This window comes from Palaemon carinicauda, chromosome 23, assembly GCF_036898095.1.
Source record: "Palaemon carinicauda isolate YSFRI2023 chromosome 23, ASM3689809v2, whole genome shotgun sequence".
In the NCBI taxonomy this organism is placed as follows: domain Eukaryota; kingdom Metazoa; phylum Arthropoda; class Malacostraca; order Decapoda; family Palaemonidae; genus Palaemon; species Palaemon carinicauda.
This window is the reverse complement of record NC_090747.1, coordinates 96,028,752-96,054,935: the sequence shown is the minus strand read 5'-3', so window position 1 is coordinate 96,054,935 and position 26,184 is coordinate 96,028,752. Positions and strand designations below refer to the sequence as shown.

Below are 26,184 nucleotides of genomic sequence, written 5' to 3'. Positions count from 1 at the left end.
AGCCTTAGTACAACGCGGCGACATAGGCGGTGATCTGGGTTTCCTTGACGCCAGGAGTCAGGACCTTAATAGATGTATCCTGCTAAACACAACGTCACTAGTTCCGTTAGATCTTCTGACACCATCACAGAAAATACTTTATTTAAGGATGGTGATTCAAAGTCAAGTTTATTCTCTCCATTTCAACCTCAATCATTTTGGGACAAGGAGAAGGTCTTGAGTCAATATGCATCTCTTTTAGGATGCCATAAGAAGTTGCCTTCAGTGGTGGTTCGATCCAGTCAAACTTACAGAAGGTCACTCCTTTTGAACAGAGGATCTTAGACCTTGTGTTGTGTCTCGTCACCTCGGATTCAGGGTGGGACCAACACTAGACAGTTGGAAGCTTCGGGACTTTGGACAGAGGATCAGAGGAGCTTCCTCATCACCCAAGAGAACTGTTGGCAGTCCAGTTGGCTCTCAAAAAGCGTTGAAGGATCAGTTTGGAACAAAGTGGTGCAGGTCTATGCCGATCACACCACAGATTTGGCTTTCATTGCCAAGCAAGACAGGACCCACTCAAGGTTCCTTTACGGGACTGAGAGGAGTCTTCTCATCTGGGCTTAGGAGAATGTTTTCCTTCTAACAAGGTTCTTTAAAAGAGAAGAACTTATGGCAGAACAGTCTCAGCTGGAGAATGGACACTCCATCGAGATATCTGCAAGAATCTGTGGCGACTTTGGTGTCGTTCTTGTATAGTCCTATTCGTGATTTAACAGACAAAGAGACTAGAAGCTTACTGCTCTCCAGTGCCAGATCTCAAAGCAGTCCACATAGATGCTTTCCTGTTAGTCTGGTCCAATCTGGATGTGTACGTTTTCCTCGTTCTATTTCCTTCACAAGGTGACACAAAACTTTGTGTCGCACGAAGGGACCAGGTGACCTTAGTGGCCGCCTTTTGGCCCTCAAGAGGATGGTTCACAGAGATACTGGAATGGATGGTGGACTCTCCTGGAAGTCTTCCATTAAGAGTAGTTTTACTCAAACAACCTCTCGTGGAAAGTTACCTTTCTAGTCTCCAAGCTCTTCTTCTAGCTACCTTCAACCTTTTGAAATCTCACAGGAATAGAGGTTTTCGAAAGAGGCAGCTAAGTGTTTTACAAGAGCAATAGGAACTTCTACCATCAGGATTTATCAATCCAAATGGGAGGCTTTAGAGAATGGTGCAGAGTCAACTCTGTTTTCTCTTCCAGTATCTCTACAACTCAGATTGCTGACTTCCTGTTTTACCTTAGAAGGAAGCTCATTTGTTCATCCTCTTCCATTAAGGGACACAGGTGTGTGTTAGCGACTGTTGTCAGACACAGTATCTTGGACCTTTCGATTGATGAAGTCCTACAGGAATTTCTCAACTTGTTTGTAACATCAAACAACCAGGATTCACCAGCTTGGATCCTGGACTCAATCCTGAAGTTCCTTATGAGTGACAAACTTGAGCACTTGCTTTCATCTTCATTTTAAGGACCTCTCGATGAAAACTATTTTTCTTGTTAGTCTTGTGACATCTAAAAGAATCAGTTAATAAATACGTTTTAGTAAAACGTTGGCTTTCAAGATAACGAAGCTATCTGCTCATTGCAGTTAGGCTTTCTCGCTAGGAAGACCGCCTTTCTCAACCTTGACCTAAGGCTTTTGAGTTTCCGAATTTTTCGGATATGGTTGGCGAGGAGTTGGAGAGAGTCTTGTGTCCAGTAAGAACCCTGAAGTTCTACCCAGGCAGTATGAAAGGGTTGCGAGGCAAGTCGAAAGCTCTTTGGTGCTCGATTAAGAAGCCCATGTTTTTCAGATGTCAAGAATGTCCTTTCATTCTTCATCAGACTCTTATAAGAGAGGCTCATACACATTACAGTGAGACTGGCCTGAAGTTTCTAAGGGCAAGACGCATGAGGTTAGTACTATAACAACTTGAATGACCTTCAAGCAGAATAGATTGTTGTGGAGCATTATGGACACAACCTTTTGGGGGAATAACTCTGTGTTCACTTCACACTATTTTAATCGTGTCCAGACTCTTTATGAGGACTGCTACATTATGGGACCATTCGTGATAGCGAGTGCAGTAGTGGGTGAAGGATCCACCACTACGTTCCCATAATCCCAATAACCTTTTCTTCTCTTGGAACTTTTATTTGTTTTTATGGTTGTTTGTGGAGACTGAGTCAGTCTTCCAAAATCATTTATTTTAGTCAGGTGGTCAATTTTGTTCCTTGAAGAGCGCCCGGAACTGGTTATTGGAGGAGGTTCTGTCATAATGAGGTATATACACCGGTTTGACAGTCCCTAGGGATCTTCAGCCCCCTGGGAGGATCGCTGGAACTCATAAGGTTAGCAGACATAATGAGACAGAGAATCATTGAGGTCAGCTTCCTTATCAGGTACGAACCCTTAAGTTTGTTTTAATAACTCTTGAGAAAAATTCCAGATATACTAGCTGTCTCTAACCCTCCACCAAAGGTGTTAATCAGCTATATATATAACTACCGGGTAAGTCTTATGTTTAAAAATGGTATTTTCATTATAAAATAAATTTTTGAACATAATTACCCAGTAGTTATATATAATTAAAGTCCCACCCTCCTCCCCTCTAAGAGACTAGAGGCATGGAATATATGAGGGTTCCTGGAATGGTTCCTAGGTACCTCGCTAGGGCGCAGGGGTGGTACACCTGGCTATCCAATCGGTGATTGGCGCGAGTTTCGAATTTTCTGCCGTTGACGTCGGGGACGTAAGCTATATATATAACTACCGGGTAAGTATGTTCAAAAATTTATTTCATAATGAAAATACCATTTTTTTAGTCTATGCTTCTTTGGTGGTCAGGAGTAAGTTTCATTAGTACCATTTCATCCTGTTTGATTTATAGTGACATTTTTAAAATTTTGACAGTAGCTTGGCGAGCTCTGTTAAATGCAAGAAATGAAATATATATTGTACAATATTGGCAATCAAACCTGGAAATATTTTAAGAGCAACCCATAAACTATGTTAGTAAAGATCACTATCACAGGTTTAACGAGATCCAGTTAGATAGGGGATTTTGTATTCCACAAAATATCATGCTGTGTAATAATTTAGTGGTCATTCATGAACTTGCTGGAATACCTGTATAAGAAAATTAATGTACTGTAGCAAGAATAGGACCCCCATGAGTATGACATAACTTAAAAGAATGGTATGAAAAACTGGCACAATGAAACTATAGAGGGAAGAGCCGGCTTGAGCATTTTCTGAAAGTACTGGAGATGATGTTGGAGGAAAGTCTGAGAAAATTTGAAAAATTCAAAGGCTTTGTGTTTGAAAGCTTAAGAACAGAAACATTCGTTCTTACAGAGCAACTACAGGAAGAGTAATATGCACGTTTACTACCTCTTGCAACTGCGAATTTTCTCCATTACACCTCGGCCCACATTAACATAAATCCAAAGAGAAAGATTGTTATTTTGAATCTGGACAATGCTGTTGACAAGAAGTTCAAAACAATTAATTAGATGGGATTTGCAAAGGCGGAAAGTCCCTTAAACTTGATAAGCTAGGGATATTATAATTATTATTATTATTATTATTATTATTATTATTATTATTATTATCAGCTAAGCTACAACCATAGTTGGAAAAGCAAGATGCTATAAACGCCAAGGCTCCAACAGTGAAAAATAGCCCAGTGAGGAAAGGAAGTAAGGAAATAAATAAAAAGTATGAAAACTAATTAGCAATTAACAAAATATTTCAAAAACAGTAACATCAAAACAGATATTTCACATATAAACTATAAAAAGATATATTTCAGCCTGTTCAATGTAAAAACATTTGCTGCAAGTTTGAACTGTTGAAGTTCTACTGATTTAACTACCCGATTAGGAAGATCATTCCACAACTTGGTGACAGCTGGAATAAAACTTTTAGAATACTGTGTAGTATTGAGCCTCATGATGGAGAAGTCCTGACTATTAAAATTAACTGCATTCCTAGTATTACGAACAGGATGGAATTGTCCGGGAAGATCTGAATATAAAGGATGGTCAGAATTATGAAAAATCAATTAAAAGACTATGCCAGAGATTACTATCTACATCAGGAATAAGAGACTTAATAGACCGTAAGCTCCTGTCCAACAAATTAGAGGAGAATCAGCAGCTTGAGACCAGACAGGAGAACAAGGCTCTAAACAAGGTAGAATGAAAGGATTAAAACACTTCTTCAGAATAGATTGATCACCAAATATCTTAAGACTTTCTCAATAAGCCAATTATTTTTGCCATTGAAGAAGACCCAGAGAAAGGGAGGAAAAGGTTTGCACAGAAAATAATTATTCTAAGCTCACCATCTTTTTTGTCCTGACATACCTAGGGAGGTGTTCTGGTCTTTACAAATTTAATGTAGCATTGGTATAAGGGGTGGACTTGTTTTATGTATTGACCTTTTTTCATTGTAGGATAATGTAACTTCACTAATTATTTCTGCAACTCCTTTTATTCTGTACTAAACTATTAATCAAGGCAGTTAGCTAAATAAAATTTTCATTGGTAGTAGATTACTTGATCATTTGGATCAATCAAGATTGTCATATGTTCATTCTGTTTTCAGAAATTGGTATTGGTATATTATTTGTAATTAATGTTGATTATTAATATAGCCAGTTCTATAATTCCATTAATATCTAATGATGCTCAGCTGTGTAATATTATTTCATAAATTTTGGCCATTTATTCTTGGCTTCATGATATATTAACAGGTTGTCAGTAGATATGCTGTACACAACTCCAAGGTCTCATTTACTCTTAAGAAGCAAGGTGAAAATTCTACAGATATCCGAACTCCCCCCAATTCTACTGCTGTGGACAACATAAGATTAATATTTGGTCCTACAGTTGCCAAAGAACTTCTAGAATTGTCAGTAGAAGATGATAAATTAAAGTTCAAGGTATCAGGCTACATCAGTAATGCAAATTATTCTGTGAAAAAATGTGTTTTCTTGTTGTTCATCAACCACAGACTGGTTGATTCTTCAGGTATGTGCCCTAAGATTTGATATATTAATTAATATAGTAGTCACAGTGTATATTTTTAGGTTCATTTGATGGTAGCTTAGCATATGTCATCTGGTTCTTGTCATGTCAGAGCTTTGGGCTGTAGCTCAGTGCTTTGGTTAAAGTATTTTTTATTAATGACAACAAACTAGGTATTTTTATTTAGCTCTTGAAAAATCAAATACTAACTAGTTTATTCTTTAAATCCTGTTAGCATCCAAGTACTCATTCATGTGATTAGTCCCAATTAGGCTTGGAAGCTTGTTTTTAAGACTGTTCAAGTACTGTTCATGAATTTTATAGTTTTGCAGAACCTTCTATTTCTTATTCTGTTAGTGTACCAGACCCATGAACCATGACGTCTAAATATATATACTGTATACACACAAGCAATCCCACACACATATCAACTCTTCCCACCCACCCCCCTTTCGTAACTACAAACCGATAGTTGGGCAGTTGGTGGGAGTGTGGGATTTCCAAGTGTACCTCTTAGGTTACCCTCTCTCACCAGGGTATGACTACTCTCTCTTCCCCCCTGAGTGTGGTAGGAAAGAAATATACTGGGTATTTATTTATATACTTTATATTGCCAGACATTTGCTCTTTATAATATAGGGGAGATTATTATTGTTATGATTGTTATTATTGCACCTATAACCCTAGTTTGAAAAGAAATTGTAAGCCCAAGAATTCCAACAGGGAAAGTAGTAAAGAATAAGGTAAAGGTAAGAAAATGAAATTATAAATACTTATTGATATAAATATGTCAGATACTATAATTGATTTTTTTTTTAAATGTTGCTTTTTTTCATTAGAAACTTTCCTTAAAAGCAAGAAATGCTTAAATTGGATGGAATATACAGTATCTGAAGTTTTCTAGTGTTACATTTTGATTTTGATTTCCAAACTAACAAACCTTACGTTATTTATATGGATATTCTTTCAGTGAAGCTGGAAGGTATCCATTAGACTTTTGATGTGAGGTAGCAACCCTACTCACATCTCGATGACCTACGTCACTTTTCTTTTGGCTGGTAGAGAACAGTCTTCTCCACTCTCTCCTCTCCAAGGCTTAGCCATAGAGACTGATTGCTGTATGCTCATCCTTTCTCTTACAGGTGTGATTGTGTCTTGGATGCTCCATCTCGGATGCTCCCATGCATACCTGTCCTGGTCGCGAGGGTCGCCCTTGCGGCACCTTCGTGTTGTCAGTTGATACCAATCCGCACTCCGTGTGCCTGACCTGCAGGAGTGTCCCTGCGAGCAAGGTTCGCACTGCGATGAGTGTAGAGAGTGACCTGCCACTCAGTGGGAGAAATTTGGGCTTCGCGTGAAGAAGAAAGCCAAGCAAGATCTTTCTCCCCAGGGTCCTCCTCCATGGCAAAAAGACCTCGGATTTCTTCTTCACGCACTCCTGGATCTCTCTATGAAGCTCCTCCTTGTTTGCCTTCCTCCAAGGGGCAGTCAAGTAGGAGCGCAGATCGCTTAACTCCTTGGCAACCTCAGGGCACTAGGTGGGATTGTTGCTTCCCCTAGAGGAACACTTTCACCTCCAGCCCCCGTTGGGCCATTTTCTCTTGCAGATATGGGGCAAGCTTGGGCATCTCTGGGGTTTCTGCTCCCTCTTTGAAGGAAGCACTGCTGTAACTCCTTCAGCGTGGTGCTTGAAGAGACCCTTAGCCAGTGGCTTCAACATCTTTCGCCCTGGACATCTGCGAAGTCCATCTCTCGCCCTCTCCTGGCCCTTCCACGCGTCCCAAAGAACACGAGAGCGAGGGAAACTCGGATGCTTGAGTTAGATAGCAAATCCCCTGAGGTAGGTCCCTATCATGACCCAGTTAACGACTTTGACCTACCCCAGGCTCCTATGGATGAGAGCCCAGAGGTAGATGAGTATGGATACTGACAAGGAATATCTCCCTAATGCAGCAAGTCTAAAGTTCTACTTCGAGGCTGAGTGCAAGGAGTCGGAACATGTCCTCTGGCAAGTCCTGGCCTGTAGGAGGACAATAAACAAGGTGTCGGATCCTGTTACCACTTTCCAGGAAGGCAAGGAAATGGTCCTGGACCAACTATTTGGTACCCAGAGACCCCCTAAGACCAGGGCAGTCTTGTCCTGGTCGAAGGGATTGACAGCGGCCAGAAGGAAGTGCTATCTCCCAGATAGCAGGCGCTTCCAGTTCTCTAAGAGCAGGTTCCTCATCTTGGACTTTCCTGCTTCCTTTCATCCTGCAAAGGAAGTATATACTATGAAATCAAGAACGAGCCCCTTCCTGACCTGACTCCCTCTTAATGAGAGAATGCCTTGATGAAGTCATTGAGCTTCAGCACGGCATTTCATTCCCGTGCTGAAACTTGGTGACGGGCAAGAGGGCTCTCGAACTTGGGGAAATTGCTCCCCCAGTTCGAATCTAAATTTCTCTCTTTCACCTTTTTCTTTTTCTCAATATTACTTCGACCTTATCCTAATTTCATAAAATTTCTTTAGTCTTGCTTTCCAAACTCTATGAGAAAAATTTCCCTCATTATATGTGTGTATATATTATGTACATATATATTTATTATTATATTTTTTTTTTTTCTCCTATGGCTTGAATGTTTTTACATCCATTGTAGCCCCGGCGGGGATGTTCATACATCCTTTATTGCTGCCTGCTTTGTTGAGTGGGAGGTGTTTGCATTCAAAGCTATATGTGAGAGTATTGGATGATTTCAGCCATCCCGAAGATGGTTTGGACCTTTTTGGCGGAACTATTCTCAAGTGTTGGGTCTTCGAAATCCAGGGGGATCCAATGCTTGGGGTAGGACTCCCGGCTTTTGGCCGGAAGCCCGTCATTATAGATATGGGGAGGAGGATTCCATAATTTCTTGGTCTCAGTCCTAACAGGCGGGTTCAGCTTACACTTGTGCCTCTATATCTGTTTTGATGCTATCCTTCGGGTAGGGTATGGAGTGGACCATCTGGGAAGTATACTCTCATTGTGCCGATAGTGGAGAGTGCAAATTTCCTTTCCGACGTGTGATGGCCTAACATTCTCGAGCGGGTACATCAAACTTACCCTTTTTTTCTCTCTTTCGTCTAATGGATTCTTTAAGGAACGAACCCCCATCCCCTGGATACGCTGACTCTCCCCCGGCCCTGTTGACGACCTCTGCTAATGTGGTAAGGGAAAGCTCTGTTGATGACCTCGGAACGGGAAAGGACCATTCTACTGATATTTCTAAATCGAGTAATTTGGGTAACACGAGGAAACTTCGAATCCTCCATGTTACACAAATTTCAATAGAGACAAATTATGATGATCTATGTAAAGCATTTGAATGCTATGGATGCATAAAAGAAATAAGGATGAAACTTGAAGCTGAAACTTGGGATTCATGGATATCTTATAGTAGTTATGACGAAGCCTTTAGTCCAATAAGTAACTTGAATAATAATAAAATTGATAACTTGAATGTTGCGGCTGCTCTCTGCGATAAGGTACCAAAAGATTTGGATGTATACAGGCCTGCCGATTGGTTGGAAAAAGACTCAGATTTAGTTATGCCCTCCCAGAGAAATCCAAAACCACCGATGTGGCTTATAGCTGAATCAAAGGGGGTTACAGGGAATTATTTTAAAATATGCAAATTGATTCAGAAAAAAGTAGGAACTATTGCACCAGGTGATATATCTCGTTTCGGAAAAAATAGTTTCCTTATCCATGCCAAATCCAGTACACAGTCGGTAATATTGTCCAATATGAAAATAAGCAATGATGACATTAAGTTAGATGTCAAACCCCACCTAAATTTTAGCTACGGAAGGGGCGTAGTTTTTAACAGAGATCTATATGATTTTACAGAGGAGGAGATACTGGCCATGTGTCCATTAAATGTATGGAAAGTTCATAAAGTCCCAGTACATCAATGATAATCCTTACGTTCCAGGATGCTGATGTACCTTTTTCATATTATTATCGAGAACGAAAGGATTAAAGTAAGACCCTTCAAGCAGAAGCCATTGCAATGCTTTAATTGTTTTAAATTTGGGCACCCGTCCAAAGTTTGCAAAAATGAGAAGATGTGTGGTATTTGCTCCAAATCTTACCATGGAGAGTGTGCACTTGGAGCCAGGTGTTTAAATTGCAGCTCGGATCACAAATCCACAGACAAGAGCTGCGAGCTATATAAGTTGGAGGAAGCTGCCCTCAACAAATCAAACTTAGAACATATAAGTGTGACCCATGCCAAAAGACTATTGAATAAATCAAATACATATGCTAAGGCATTAAAATCAAACCAACCTAGCGCTGCCAATAGCTCAAAAAAAAGTATACTATCTGACAAAATGTCAAATAACGAGGTAAACATATCACCTCCTGAGGCTTTACCACGGTGTATTAACACAAGGTCATTGCCCATTGCTGTACAGCCTTCAGCCGCCATTACAAAAAATAATACAAACCTCTCTCAGGCCATGTCCTTGCCTGATCTGATGGAGGTTCCACTTAAGACTAACTTACCTGATGCACCTGTTGTGGGAAAGGTGCAAAAACCTCGAATACCACCATCTATTAATCGTAAAAGAGAGAGACCTCCATCTCTCTCTCCACCCTCCATTAGAAACGTTAAGGTTATGCCATCAAATAAATTTGATGTTTTGTCTGTTGATGTTTCTAATGAACCAGAAGATGAACTGAATAAATCAGAAATTCAAGTTGAGGTCCACCATCCACCTCAACAAATAGATAAAAAGAATACAAAGAAAAACACAAATGTAAAACCCAACATAACAAGACCACCTCTGAAGAAACCTACTGGTAATAATGTTAAATTAAAAACTGCTAATGGGAAGACCTCATCCAAGATGTCTTCCAGAAATAATCCATAGTTTTCTCCTCCATTTTGCAATGGAACTGTCAGGGTTTGAGGGCGAAATATGAAGAACTTAAGCTCCTAATTCATGAGCATTCCCCCATAATTGTATGTCTATAGGAAAGTATGCTTGATTCTAACACTCCTAGTCCTCGAGAGTATGTTAGCTATAGAACACCATATAATCATCAAACAGGGAGCCATGGCGGAAGTCTCATGTACATTCGTCGAGATGTTCCCCAAATACCTTTATCTATACGTACAACCCTGCAGGCAGTTGTTGTACAAATTGATATAGGGAGAAAATATACAATATACTCTCTGTACTTACCTCCAAATGATAATATTTTATATGATGATTTAGCAGAGGTCATTCAACAACTCCCTCAACCTTTTCTCTTACTGGGAGATATGAATGGTAGACATCCTTTATGGGGTGATGTTTTGGCCAACACAAGGGGCAATATTATCTCATCAATTGTGGAGAATGAGGATGTGGGACTCCTTAATACAGGAGAGCCCACACACTTCCATGTTCAGACAGGTACTTTGTCATGCATTGACCTTTCAATTGCAAGCTCTAACTGCCTTCTTGATTTGATTGGAGGACATTAGATGATTGGCATACTAGTGATTATGCACCAATCATTATAAACACCAACAAGGGTCCGCCTTTGCAAAGATCGCCACGTTGGAATCTAGACAAGGCAGACTGGGTTAAATTTTCTGAGCTAAGTGAAATCGAAGGGAGAGCAGAACAGTTTGAAAGTGTTGATGATGCCATAGACCTACTGAATGGAACTCTTCATACAGCAGGAGTCAATTCAATTCCCAAAACAACAGGGTTATTCAAACGACGACCAGTCCCGTGGTGGTCTTCAGAACTAACTGCACTCCACAGAGCCACAAGAAGATCTCTTAACACGATTGTGTAGACGCAGAACTGATGAGAATTTAATTATGTACAAGAAATGTAGAGCACAGTTCCGTCGTTCCATGAAAGAAGCAAGGCTCCAGTCATGGATGTCTTTTGTTTCCTCCATTAACAGTAGAACACCACCATCTTCTGTGTGGAGGAAAGTAAAAAAGATAGCTGGCAAATTCACCCCCAACCCACCACCAGTGTTGAAGGTGAATGGCCAGTATGTAACTGAAGCAAATGAAGTTAGCAATGCCCTGGCCAATCATTTTTCAAATGTATCCAGCAAGTGTGAAGGAGCCCCTAGTCACCAGTATAGGAGCACTGAAGAAAAGAAAATTTTAAATTTTGCAACAATAACGGAAGAGTCGTATAATTCTCCTTTCACTGAAAGAGAATTTGATTCCGCACTTGCTCATTGCAATGATACAGCCCCTGGACCCGATGGAATTCCATATGCTATGATTAAACATGTACATTTTAATACAAAGCTATTTATTTTAAGCATTATTAATAGAATATGGCATGATCATAGTTACCCAAGTTTTTGGGAACTAGCCATTATTTTAGCCTTTTTAAAACCCGGTAAAGACAAGTTTTTAGCAGCAAACTATCGTCCTATTGCATTGACATCTTGTTTATGTAAAATCATGGAGAAGATGGTCAATGCAAGGCTGATATGGTACCTTGAAAAGAAAGGTATTTTATCACCGATTCAATGTGGATTCCGAAAAATGCACTCAACGACTGATGTGTTGATACGACTTGAGTCTTCTATTTGTGAAGCCTTTGCTTCCAAACAGCACCATGTTACAGTATTTTTTGACCTTGAAAAGGCATATGATACCACATGGAGATATGGTATTCTTAAAACCATTCATGAATTGGGATTGAGAGGAGAGCTGCCACTATTTATTCAGGCATTTCTTTCACGTAGAGTTTTTCAAGTGAGAGTGGGGGAAACTCTATTAGAGAGTAAGTGCCAGGAAGAAGGAGTACCTCAGGGTAGTGTGCTTAGTGTAACCCTTTTTGCACTAGCAATTAATGGGATATCCTCAGCCATTCCCCAGGATGTTCTCTCAACATTATTTGTGGATGATCTCTCAATATCATTTGCTGGCACTAGAATGGCAATGGTTGAGAGAAAAATCCAACTCTCTATTGATAAAATTATCCAGTGGGCTGACATGAATGTATTTAAGTTCTCGACAAGTAAAACTACCATTGTCCATTTTTGTCGTATCCGGGGAGTACATCCAGACCCGGATATATACATTAAAGGTCAACGGATACCATGTGCAAGAGAAGCTAAATTTTTAGGTTTGATATTTGATTGTAGGCTTACATGGGTTTCTCACTTAAAAGCATTAAAAGCTAAATGTGTTGAAGCTCTGAATATCTTAAAAGTATTGTCCCATACATCGTGGGGGGCAGACCGCAATACTATTTTAAAATTATACAAGGCCTTGATTATTTCCCAAATTAGTTATGGTTGTGAGGTATATTCTTCAGCCACCCCAAGCCGGTTAAAAATATTAGACTCGATACATCATGCAGGTATTAGATTGTCTACTGGAGCTTTTAAAACCTCGCCTATCCCAAGTTTCCTTGTTGATGCTGGAGAGTTACCTCTAGACCTTTACCGAATGTCTTCCATTCTTAGGTATTGGTTTAGATTGCAAAGACTCCCTAACTCTCTAGCCTTTCAGACTGCAAGCCTTGTAAGACACGCATCATACTTTGAGTTGCACCCAAAATCTCCTCAACCTTATGGCTTTCGGGTGAAACGATTATTAGATAGTCTGGATATAATTAGAAATAAGGTACTTCCATTCAAGGTATCATCAACGCCTCCATGGAAGTTACCAGAGATATCTTTTTGTAAATATTTTATTGGAGGTAAGAAGAATATGTCAGACCTAGAAGCCAGGTGTCTTTTTAATGAACATGTTAAAGAACATAGAGGATCAACTTTTATCTATACTGATGGCTCCAAATCTGATGCTGGCGTTGGATTTGGAGTACAGTACATAGTAATGGTTTTAATTGTAGAGGTGCACTTCCTCTGACCGCTTCCATATTTACTGCCGAACTGTATGGCATATTAACCGCTATTGAGAAAATAGCGTTGGAGAAGGAGGGTAATTTTACAATTTTTAGTGATGCAAGGAGTGTCCTTCAAGCTCTGGAAGTTTTTAATTCTAATAACCCTCTAGTTTTAAAGATTTTAGAATGGCTTTTCATTATTGGACGGAGAGGTATAACAGTTCAATTTTGTTGGGTTCCAGCACATGTAGGTGTGTCCGGGAATGAGAAGGCAGATTCACTGGCTAAGGAGGCTGCATCCTAGTTGCTGCCAAGAAGGTATCCCATTCCCTGTAATGATTTCTTACCTGACATCAAGAAATTGGTTTGCAATAAATGGCAACAGCAATGGGATAGTCAAGATGGCAATAAAATGAGGGAAGTAACAAATGACATACGGTATCTCCTTGGAGGTATAATATGATACCCCAAAAATGGGAGGCGTCTCTTTGTCGTCTCCGTATTGGTCACACTCGGTTGACACATGAGTGTCTGCTGAAGGGCCAACACCAACCGTATTGTGACGACTGTTTAGTACCTCTAACAGTAAGGCATTTTTTGACCGAATGCCCCAATTATAACAACTTGCGGAATAGATATTTGTTTGAGGGTGGCAGGTTCATCCTTACCAAGATTCTTGGAAATGATGTGTCCTACCATGCAAGTGGCATTTTTAGATTTATTTCAGAAGCAGGTCTTCTGAAAACTATTTAACTTTTATGACATTCAATTTTTATGATTTTAATTGAATACTCTTTAATTTTTTATTTTATTTTATTTTCTATTTTTGTATACATAAATTAGATGTTACCGGCGTCAATGACCTTAGATATCAGGATGCCTGAAAACTTTAAATCATTCATTCATTCATTCCTGACCTGACTTTCGAACCCTCAGTAGAATCCTTTACTTAGAGTCTTTCAGTACACAGACTTTCTTCATTGAGAGCCTCCCTTTTGCCATCTGAGTTCCTCAACATAGAGAGAGGCGCAAAGTACGCCGTGCAGGCTGTTTCATGGCTCGACCTATGGTTAGGGTCGTTATGCCATATAGTGCGCTCCGAGGACCTACTCAAGGAATCTACAAGGCGGTCTCTTGAGTCTTTCCTTTTGTCGGGTACCCGGACATTGGAGTGCCTTTTGCACCATGTAGTTAACCTGTGGGCAAATTAAATTCTAAAGCGAAGGGATACTGTGATTGGGAGGTTCCACAGGCAGGTGCCGAAGGTGGAGGTCACGCTCCTTAAGAATTTTGCTCTTGAGGGATCCTCTTTCTTCGACCCAGAGGAGGTAGAGAGAGCAGCTGATAGGTGGAGAAAATAATACTCCAAGGATTCACTCCTCTACGGGGCTATGACTTCTCGGTCCTATGGATGGGCTCCTCAACGTCCCAGAGATCAGCCTAGCACTTCAAATCCCTCGACATCCAGGTCCTCTGGACCTGCAAAGGTGTCTAAGCACCCCTTTCAAGCTAAAGAGCGGAAAGGAAAAAGAGTTTTTCAGAGGAATGAGAGATAATAGAAGGGATGGCTGCTCCCGCTAGGGAGGGCAATGTTCTCGTCAGTCCACCTGTAGGAGGATGCCTGCGACGCCTCTAGCAGAGGTGTCGGTTTCACGGGGTGGATCCCTGGACGATCGCAGGGATCGGTGTACGGTATCGTGTCCCGTTCATTCAATCTCCCTCCTCTGACTCGGGATCCAATTCCGTTAAGCTTCTATACGAAGAGATCCGTAAAGGAGCTGGCCCTCCAGGCGAAAGTCCGGACCATGCGGCAGAAGGGCGCTCTCCAAGAGGTCTTAGACGGGTCTCCAGGCTTCTACAGTCAACTCTTTCTTGTGAAAAAGGCGTCTGGAAGCTGGAGACAAGTCATAGATCTTTCGCCCCTTAGTCACAGGTATCTCACCCCTAAACAAGTTGTTTGTCAGACTCTGTTTAGGATGGAGACGGCAGACACGGTCATCCAGGCAATAAGACCAAAGGACTTCATGTGCACATTGAATATCCAAGACGCATACTTCTAGATCCCAATCCATCTGTCTTCAAGGAAGTATCTCAGATTCATACAAGAGAACAAACATTACCAGTTATAAGTTCTCTGCTTTGGTCTTGCAACAGCACCTCAGGTGTTTAACAGGGTGTTCGCCCTAGTGTCATGGGCTCACAAGAACTGCATTCATCTCTTAAGATACCTCACCGACTGGTTGATTCTAGCAGACTCAAGAGATGACCCTTCATCATTGGGACATGCTTCTTGATTTTTGTCAGGATCTGAGGATCATGATAATAAATCTCAAGAAGTCATTACTGCATCCATCTCGGGTTTATCTCTGTATGATTATAGATACCAACCTTCAGAAAGTCTTTTCATCAGACGTCAGAGTACATAGGCTGAGAGAAATGACAAGATCCTTCCTCAGATGGGAACAAATTCAAGTCCGACAGTGGTTGTGCCTCCTAGGCCATCTGACCTCCCTGATTTGTCTTGCACCCAATGGCTACCTCAAGATATGATCCCTGCAATGGCGGCTAAAGTCCGTGTGGAACCAAAATGCCAGTTCCCAAGACACCTTAGTTCGTACAGAATGGGACCAAGTAACGAATCTGATATGGTGGGTGGCAGAGGAAAACCTTGGTGGAATGGATCTTCTCGTCCCTCCTGTGGAGTTAATACTCTACTCAGAAGCATCAAAAGAACGATGGTGGCCCACTTGTTGCATCAAACGGTCTCAGGCCTTTGGTCCTTGTACGAAAGGTACCAGCACTTTCTAGCTCTCCATCAGTTGCTGGCAGGTCAATCTGTAGTATTGATGAGTGACAACACTACAGTGGTGGCTTACATAAACAAGCAAGGCGGTACCTTTCGCAGCCTCTATGCCATCTTGCAGTAGATATTCTACGATGGTCAGAAGAACATTCTGTGTCTTTATCAGTTCACTTCATTTCCAGCAAAAGGAATATGGTTGCGGACTGCTTGAGCAGGGAGATTCAGATAGGGGGCTCTGAATGGTCTCAGAAATCTCTGATAGTCAACAAAATCCTAACTTTGTGCGGTTCCCCGACTGTGGACCTGGTCTCGACGTCCCTGAACTTTAGGCTCCCGTTGTACAGCTCTCCAGTCCCGAACCCTCAGGCTCTATGGCAAGATGCATTCTAACAATGGTGGGACAACATGGGACGTGTACGCCTTTCCTCCGTTCTGTCTGATGAGAAAAAAGCTCAACAAGACCATACCATCCAACAACTTGATGATGATCCTCTTAGCCCTGCTATGGCATCATGTAGAATGGTTTCCAGACCTTCTGCAACTCATAGTAGATCTCCCCCAGAGAACTACCTCCATGACTATATCTACTCAAAACAACCACGTAACATGTTTCACAAGGCCCTCCCATCTCTCTGAGAGGCTTTTCACTACAAGTTGCGAAAAGGATGTCTGAATACTTGCGGAAATCCTCTGGCATGGTATACCAGGCAAAGTGGACAGTCTTCTATGGTTGGTGTCGTGGAAGGGGTATCTTCCTTCGATGCCACTAATCCAATAATAGTGAAGTTTCTTCTATGTCTGCGAGAGGAAAAACTCCTTTCAGTATTGATGGTGAAAGGCTATCGCTCAGCCTTAAGCCTAGCCCTCTAGCTTGAATGGAGTGGATCTTTCCTCTTTGTTGGAGCTTTAGTTACTCATACAGAGTTATGAGATCACTAGCCCCCAGTTGGAGATAAGACCTCTTCCTTGGAGCGAACCATTACGCCATGCAACAGACCGTAACCTCACTTTGAAGACGGCTTTCCTACTCTCTTCAGCCTCAGCAAAGTGTGTTAGTGAAATTCATGGTCTCTCAAACGACATCGACCATTCAAGGGGATGGGGGGATATGACACTTCTTTGTCCCTGAGTTTATTGCAAAGACTCAAAATCTGCGGGTACTGGCCCCTAGATTCGGGCTCTTTCAGATTAAGAATCTACATTCTGTAACTAATGACCCAGATCAATTCTTACTGTGCCCAGTGAGGGGATTGAGATATTATCTTAAACGCACTGCAGCAATTCGGTCTCAGCTGTCAGCCCTATTCGTTAGCTTTGGGTAGAGTTAAGAGGAGGGTCACCAAGAGCACCATTTCTTCATGGATTTGCAAAGTTATAGACTCTGCTCTAAATTTTGACTTTCTCCAGCTCAAAGACCTAGAACTTATGATGTCAGGGACATTAGTACGTCCCTGGCATTCAAAGGCAGGCATGTGGAAGCGTTGAACAACCTTCACTGCCCACTATCTTAAAGATGTGACCCACAGAAGACTTGATACGTTATCTTTCGGTCCTTTGGTGGCTGCACAATAAGTGGTTAAAGAATACCTCGGGCTCCTTATTGGACAAGTAGCAGATGGTTGAGGGCATTGGTTACCCATGTTAAGTCTGGGATAAATGAAAATATGTCTGGCTCTTTTCCTTTCTTCATCTTCCCCTCTCTTGGGAACAGCGCCATGGGTTCGTCTGCAAGCTGGCTTCAACCTCTGCAGGTAATAACCATTTCCCTTGTGTAACATAGTTTATTTGTGTTATATATTTGTACATGTCCTCAATGCTTCCCGTGAGGTAAGTATTGGGAAACTTCTATATATATGTATAATATTCCTATTTAAACTGAATATTCTTACTTAGACATTCATATGCTATCTTTCACAACCACATAGGTTGCTCAGGCCTCTATCATAGTCACTTTGTATTTGTTAGCGAGGTGGCAAGGTTCTCTTCTGATGCAGTCTAATACTGTACAAGGAAAACCCAGGTCAGTGACTAAGCCAGTAATTGGACTTGCCACCCACCTGAGTCATCCATATAATGTAAGGTTTGTTATTGTGGGAACAAAGGAGAAATTTTTAAATGATTTGTATTTTTCCCTAACTAATACAAAACCAGTTATTTATATAAATTGTCCTGCCATCACCTTTCCCCGTGATAAGTCCTGCCTGCAATCAAAAAGTGACTTTGCTCACTAAGCTATGATTAGATATAGGTGGCTGGATACCCCTCAGCCACTCCCTACCGACCCACTACAGTGGTTAGATAGGGTTACCACCTCGCATTAAAAGTTTAATGGCTACCTTCCAGTTTTGGCAAAAGAATATCCATATCCATACAAATAACTAAAGGTTTGTATTAGGTAGGGGAAAATACAAATTATTAACAAATTTGTCAAATGGAAAAACAAATGTATACAGTATCAGCAATAGAGATTGCAACTTGTGTAGGCCTTCCTCTTCCATTTTTGGTATTATTTATCTATGTATAATAGAAAACTCTATCTGTGTTCTGTTTAAATTGTATTTTTAATTTTTTTTGCAGCATTGAGGAAAGCCATTGAAACTGTATATGCATCGTATTTACCAAAAAACAACCACCCATTTTTGTATCTTAGTTTGGAAATTGCTCCACAAAATGTTGATGTAAATGTTCATCCTACAAAGCACGAAGTTCACTTTTTACATGAGGAATTGATCATCGAAAAGATTCAGCAGGCTGTAGAAACAAAGCTCCTTGGCTGCAATTCCTCTAGAACATTTTACACTCAGGTAAGTGACAGGTTAATTCCTTGTGGTTGTGTAATGTGTCATGTTAATTCATATTTAATATTTAAGTGAATGTTACTCAACCCCAGGTATAATTGTCTGGAAGAATTGAGTTAGAAAGATTGCAAAACAGTATTGTGTATCCAGAATACTGATGGTGAAAAAGAAAAGGTGAATAGCTAGTGATTTTGTACTGAATTAGGTGAATCAAAGTTGAAAGATATTGGTAGACTATATATTATCAATAAAAAATTACCAGTATTTAAGAATTCTATTTATACCACTATAGATGATGCATACGTTTGCAAGGAATCTTGTTTCAGATTAGATGCCTTTACATAATGTTGAGATTGGAGGTCCATTGGGAAGATCATATTACAAGAGTGCTTTACAAAACACAGGGTGAAATGGAAGTGTACCTGATTTTAAATGGATTCACCCACTGGTGCCACATCTCCACAGATTTAGTGGCTTGCCTTCTTTGTCCAACCCAGCTGTACCACCTTACCTTCAGTCCTTGTCTTTCTTTCTCTCTGTTTCTATATAAATTGGTGTAATGTGTTTCCAAAATTGAACAGATTTATTGCTACTTTTGTTCTACATCACCATTGAAGCAAAATTCATGGCATGCTTTCTGTATAAAGGTTTCCCCCAGCCTAAGTATAGCATGTGAGCTGGGGCCTTCCCACACTCATATTTGGAGATGTCACTTTTGGGAGAATCAGTTTAAAACTAGGAGCTCTCCCTTATTATTCATTTATTGTTAAATAGAGTATATTTGCTAATGGATGGTATAGTAGTAGAAGGATGAAGCCCAGTAGGTAAATGTAAATCATAGAAAAAAGCCATATATGACAACATACACTAGTTAGAAATTCAGGCAGGAACTGTGTGTGTAGCCGTGCCTGATTTTAGTAATTATCATGGAAATGTATGAATAAATGTCAATCACCACAACTTGCTGGTTCCAGCAGTTGTGTACTCAAATGTGAAGTAATTAAGATAAGTTGTAAATTTCTTCAACTTTATCTTCTTATTCACAGGCATTATTGCCTGGTGCTAATCCAGCACCAGAATCAGTAAATGAAAAGAATGAGCAAGAAGGCAGTAATATCTCAGGTGATAAAAAAGAAAAGATATATGCCCATCAGATGGTGCGTACAGATTCAAGAGATCAAAAGCTGGATAAGTTTCTCTCTAGGTAAGCTACATGGAATTAGTGTTATCAAAATTGTTCTGAAATCAAACTGTGGAACACTCTTGGATGATTTTTAAGAAATTTCAATGAAATTGCTCATTATTTTTTTATATGATGAGGCCATTTATATTTAGAACAAAAAAAATGGCTCTAAAATCATTAAATCTATAATTTCAGACCAGCAAAGAACAATAGTGAACCTATGGATGAAGATTTTGAAGACACTGGAGACACTGGGAAGTCCAGTTCTAGTGATCCAAAACCTGTACGGTAAGTTTTTTTTAGTGTGAAGCAGTTGTCAAACATTTGTGAAGTAGTTGTTTTTTATAATATAGAATATAATTGTGATGAAACAATGAAATAAGTCCTCATTTAGCAAAGGGCTAGGAATAATGAGACTGTATCAATGACCATTGCTGTTGTAATGCTATTCTACACATAATAAACAGTCATATATTGTAAGGGAGACATTAAAGAACCAAAATCTTAAGATTTTAGCAAGGGAAAGCTAGGCAATAAATGAAGCATTAGGATGACTGTAATTATCAGGGGTAAATGATTAAACCAGAAGTTAATCAATTAGAAAATATATATAAAAGTACTCCAGTTAATGTAACAGACTTTGTGGCCTTAAGCAGATAAGAATGGCTCTTCTTTGCCTCAGTGGAATAGTTACCAAAATATTTTAAGCAATGACCTTGTCTTTGTAGTCTAAAGACTTTAAACCATTACTTTTGTTTTAACCATTTTCCTAACTGACCCATTGTTTATCCTCCAAGAACATTACCAGGGAACAGCATGTTTAGATGCAGCAATATCCTCATATTTGTTGTAATGCCCGGATATAGAAAGATTGATAGTTTGGATATAAAATGAGAAAGCATGAGAAACACTTGCTCATGGCAGTTCAATAACAGGACATAGACTAATAAAAGTTAAGGTGGACGAAATACATCGTCGTCGTCGTCGTCGGCGCCCACTCGTGTCCGAGTATTGGGTTCTGTCGTTAGCCATCAGCCTCCTGTCTGTGGGGTGGGTGCTTATGCCTGATGTGGCTGTTAAGTCCTAGTCTGTGGTGGAAGAGTCGCGGACAGTGTTCACAAGGGAGGGTAGGTGGTGGGCGGGGCTGTTCTAATCGCTCTCTCCTTCTTCTCCTCCTAGCCTCCTCATTTTGTCTCCTCCTCTCCTCGAAGTCCACGGTGCCATGGTGTACTGTACTCCTCCAGGTTTTCCTGTCCCTGGCTGTTTCTTCCCATGAGGAAGGATCGATGTCAGTTAGAGCCAGGGTGCGCTTTAGTTGATCTTTATAGCGCATTTTCGGGGCTCGTGGTCTGGTGCCCTGGGTCAGTTCTCCGTAGAATATTTTCTTTGGGAGCCTAGATGGATCCATCCTATGCACGTGTCCTATCCAGCGGAGGCGGTGGTGGATGATGGTGGCCTCCACGCTGGTCAGCGAGGCACGTTCTAAGACTTCAATGTTGGTGGTGTGGCTCTCCCAGGGGATTTTCAAGATCTGCCTCAGTTTCATTTGTTGGAAGCGTTCTAGGATTTTAATATCGTTTCTATATAGCATCCATGTTTCACATGCATACAGGAGCGTGGAGAGGACTACTGCCCTGAACACCATTATTTTGGTGGTCATTGTCAGTGCGTGGTTGTTAAATACGCGGCAGTTGAGTCGGCCAAAGGCGGAGTGGGCTGCCCTGATCCTGTTCTCCACGTCCTTTTTGCTTGTGGGAGCTGATGTTAGGATGCTCCCTAGGTAGGAGAACTGGTCCACCTGTTTCTGGTAGTAGGTTGGCCAGGGCACCAGCCGCCCGTTGAGATACTACCGCTAGAGAGTTAGGGGGTCCTTTGACTGGCCAGACAGTACCATATTGGATCCTTCTCTCTGGTTACGGTTCTTTCCCTTTGCCTACACAGACACCGAATAGTCTGGCCTATTCTTTACAGATTCTCCTCTGTCCTCATACACCTGACAACACTGAGATTACTAAACAATTCTTCTTCACCCAAGGGGTTAACTACGGCAATGTAATAGTTCAGTGGCTACTTTCCTCTTGGTAAGGGTAGAAGAGACTCTTTAGCTATGGTAAGCAGCTCTTCTAGGAGAAGGACACTCCAAAATCAAACCATTGTTCTCTAGTCTTGGGTAGTGCTATAGCCTCTGTACCATGGCCTTCCACTGTCTTGGGTTAGAGTTCTCTTGCTTGAGGGTACACTCAGGCACACTATTGTATCTAGTTTCTCTTTCTCTTGTTTTTTTGAAGTTTTTATTGTTTATATAGGAAATATTTATTTAAATGTTGTTACTATTCTTAAAATATTTTATTTTTCCTTGTTTCCTTTCCTCACTGAGCTATTTTCCCTGTTGGGGCCCCTGGGCTTATAGCATCCTGCTTTTCCAACTAGGGTTGTAGCTTAGCATTTAATAATAATAATAATAATAATAATAACGGTTGGTCATTCAATAAATACATGATAGAAGAGAAATTAGGTACAGTAACTCATTTGACATCCATCCCCATAAATGGAAAAAGCTGCTGTAAAACAGTTTTTGATGATGATAATGACACATTACCTTTGTGTACCCCTGGTACAGATATGAATCCCCTTAACTAGATCCATCTTATCAACAGGATAAATTAATGGTTTTTGTGGGTGACTTTATCCTGCCGTTTCATATCATCAGGAGTTACGATTTTCCTCCCATGTAACCATGTAATGTCATATGATCCTAACTGGGAAAAACTTTTATGCATTCCTTGTACTATTACAGACAGGTCCTAAGGGTTTGGCCGAAAAACATTTTTTTAGTAGAGGAATGAGGAAATTTCACCCATATTTTTTAACTCAAAGTACTTATTAAATTCTATTTGTTCCAACACGAATACTTACTGTACCTCGAACTACTTTCTTAGGAGTTACCTGTAATCTCCTCTCTACTGACCAGAGTTTTGTGTAGTGTACCCTAAACCTGTTTTCGATGGAGGGCTAACCCGGGAGTAAGAGAACGTGCCCCGAGGGTAGCCTTTGCGCTAGGTCGAGGTCCGCTTGGGTCGTGAGCGCCAGTAAGTTCTCTGGTCGCGACGTGATACCACGTCGCATTCGTCTCTCTCGACCCTTTGTGTCCGCCTCGTGTGTCCCGCGTGTTTACCGCGTGGTAACTTTGTGCTTATCCCTTGTGTTCCTGTGCGTTCACTACCCTTCCTAGTGCTTCCCAAGTGTATCCCTTTGATTCCCTGCGTTCCTGTGTCTTGTGGTTGTGCGCTATGGAGCAAATCCGCCGTTGTCCTGGGCCTAGAGCCGGAAAATCGTGTGGAGCATTCCTCTCCAAACCTGAAGTGGATCCTCACTCCCTTTGCTCTTCCTGTAGGGGCAAGATGTGCTCTCCTTCGGATACGTGCTTTGAGTGTGTTGGTTGGAGTGAGATTCAGTAGGTGCGATACGGCACGAAGAAAAAGAAGTCGTCGAAACGTTCGCCTAGAAAATCTAGTGTCTCTTCGCCGCTACCGTCACCCAGTGGACGGTCCGACGGGGCTTCTGTCTCGCCTTCTCCTACCCAGAGTAGGGGACGAGGTAAGTCCGTTGCAGGGAAAGAGCTGGGGGTTCTTCCCCAGGAGTCTGGTGTGTGTGAAGTGGGAGTTGCGGGGCCTTCTCGGGCTAGTGGGGAGCCTGGTAGTGCTGTGTCGGGGGGTTCTGGAGACTCGGCCCTTGTGCTTGGGGGGCACGTTTCCTCCGATGACCCCTTATGGTGTAGTAACGTTGTTCCTGTTTCTTCGCCCCCTTCGTGGGCCTGTGTTTCAGGTTCTTCGGCAGGCGGCGACACCCAGGGTAAGTTAGACTCCACAGTAAGTGATTCCTTCGGGTGGAAGCTCCCTAAAACGCCAGGTAGGTCCCCTATGCGGATGGAAGAGGGCCTGGATCCCTGGTTCCCTAGTGTTGGGCGCCAACCCTCGTTCCCAGCTCCTCTGACGACGGTTCCAGAAACCTTCCTGCAACCCTCTACCTCGGGTACGCAACGAGTCGCGAAGCCCTCCGTGGACCCCGCTTCTGCCCGCCGTGCGGGTGGTATGGTGTCGTCGGGCTCTTCGGATGGTGGGGCGTCATTCTCTTCGGAAGAAGAAGCCAGGAGGAGACATCGGCGCCGGAGGGAGCGGTCCAGGAGCAGGCGTTCCCGCTCAAGATCCCGTTCGATGTTCAGCAGGAGACGGTCCCGCTCTCCACGGAGAAAACACAGGAGGAGTAGGTCCCCCGATGGTGATTGGGTATTCGTTCCCCGTAAGTCAGAGTTACAGTGTTCCCCAGACCGGCGATCCAGGGATTTCTCGCCACGGAGACCATCCTCCAGACGTAGGTATGACCCTCGCAGGAGAAATGCGAGAAGGCCTCTGCAGGCAGGCGTAAGTCCGCGAAGCCTCCGGTTCACCCCGCCCAGCGGGGGGAACCGTGCTTCCTTACGGGCAGCCTGGCCGAATCAGCCCAGCTGGTGCGGCCCTCGGACTTTAAGGAACGGTTCCCGCCGTCGGGTCAGCCCACGGGATCCGCGTCCTCGTCCCCCAGAGAGCATGATCGGACGGTAGTCCTCGCCGGCTCGGCGATGCCAGTTCTAACCCCCGTACCTGGTACGGAGGTCTCCGCCGGGGAAGACCAGTACCTCTGCAGGGGAGTGCCTGTTGTGCCAGAACCAAGGCACCCAGTGGGAGTGCCCGGTGACCCGGCTCACCGGGATCAGGTCAAGGGTTTGGCCGACGGTAGGGAAGGTTCCCCGACCGAGGACTCGGCCTATCGGAAAGTTATAAGCCTGATCAGGAGGCATCACAGAATTGAAGAGCCAGTGGCTACCGATGAGGACTATTGGAGGTCCAGCCTTACCCGCTTGATGCAAGCACCTGTCCAACAAAAATCCTCCCTGGCACTTCCTGTGGCCCGAGATCTTGTCCTGGGCCGAGAGCATGTCGATAGAGTGGTAGCAGGCAATGCCGAAGCTCCCAAGACGCAGAGCTCTTCGAAGTTGCTCCAAGGGCTCAAAATACAGAGCAGGGTTTATGTGCCAGAGGGACAACGACCGGGAGCCTGCAAAGTGGAACCTGCTCTCGACATTTTGGGACAGGGTGCCTCGGAGGACAGAGCCTCTTCAGCCCCGATTTGTTTTTCACAATCGGAGGCTGCGATGATGGAGATGTCTAAAGACCTAGTTCACGTCTCCTCTTGGTTGGACTGGTGGGCTTCCACACTAGTAGGTGTGCAAGCAACATATGACCTGACGGGCCCAGAACAGCAAAGCCTCCTGAGGGAGCTTATCATCTCCGGGGGCAAGACCCTTAAGTTCCTCACCTACCAGTCCCTCGCCCTGTCAGCGAATTGGGTTCTTCGAAAAAGGGACACCATCCTGGCGAAGCTTTCCCGGAAGGTCCCAGACAGAGAGGCGAGGGCCATGAGGAGCCTTCCTGCGTGGGGTGACTCCTTGTTCCCCTTGAAGGAGTTAGAGGAGATCATGGAGAAGGTGGCTAAGAGAAAAGATGTAAACGCCCCCAGGCCTCCACTGGTAAGGAGGCCCCCCTACAAGAGGTCAGCCTCAGACGGTTCCTCGGCTTCTCAGGCCCCGCCTAGCCTGACGAGGAGAGAAGCCCATTCTTCCTCGTGGGCCTCAGCGCCTCAGTCCCCCCGTAGAGGAGCCCCAGCAGCGTCAGCCTCGTTTAGGACAGGTTATTCTGCCTCCAGGAGAGGCCGTTCAGGCCGCTCCTCCAGGAGGAGGTAGAGTGGGAGGCCCCCTACTCCTGCTCCTACTCCTCCTCAGGTTGGGGGATGCCTCAGACTACATTGGCAAGCATGGAAGGCTCACGGAGCAGAGCCCTGGACAGTGTCCGTACTGAAGGAGGGTTACAGGTTACCGTTCCTAGCAGAACCTCCCCCTCTAATTCCGGCCAGCCTGTCGTAGTGGTTGGTATCCAAGGACCCGTTGAAGAGGGCTGCCCTTCAAGAAGAGGTGTCCACCATGTTGGAAAAGGGTGCCATGGAGGAGATCCTGCACCCAGGGCCAGGTTTCTACAGCCGCCTGTTCCTTGTAGAAAAGGCGAAGGGGGGGGTGGAGACCGGTGATAGATCTGTCGGCTCTCAACAAGTTTGTAAGAAAGACAGAGTTCGAAATGGACACTCCGAAGTCGGTCCTGCAGTCCTTGAGGGAGAAAGACTACATGATGACCATAGACCTCAAGGACGCTTACTTCCAAATTCCGGTTCACCCCTCAAGTCGGAAGTTTCTCCGGGTGAAATGGGGTACCCAGATCCTGCAATTCAAGACCCTTTGCTTCGGATTGTCGACAGCTCCCCAGGTATTCACGAGAGTCTTCACGACAGTCTCGGTGTGGGCTCACGAGCGAGGCATTCGCCTCATCCGGTACCTGGACGTCTGGTTGCTTCTTTCCTCCTCGAAGGACGTTTTGAAGGAGCAAGGTATGAAACTTCTCCAGTTTTGCAAGGGTCTGGGT

General features: G+C 42.9%; 1 protein-coding gene across 1 annotated transcript in view; it reads left to right on the top strand.

Annotated features, from left to right (window-relative positions):
- LOC137617267 (DNA mismatch repair protein Mlh1-like) overlaps positions 1 to 26,184 on the top strand; it is an 82,172-nt gene that overhangs the window by 30,424 nt on the left and 25,564 nt on the right. Inside the window, exons 5-8 of the mRNA XM_068347257.1 lie at positions 4,772 to 5,048; positions 18,272 to 18,498; positions 19,539 to 19,696; positions 19,871 to 19,963. Coding sequence (XP_068203358.1) covers positions 4,772 to 5,048; positions 18,272 to 18,498; positions 19,539 to 19,696; positions 19,871 to 19,963 — 755 coding nt within the window. The remainder of the gene's footprint in view (positions 1 to 4,771; positions 5,049 to 18,271; positions 18,499 to 19,538; positions 19,697 to 19,870; positions 19,964 to 26,184) is intronic.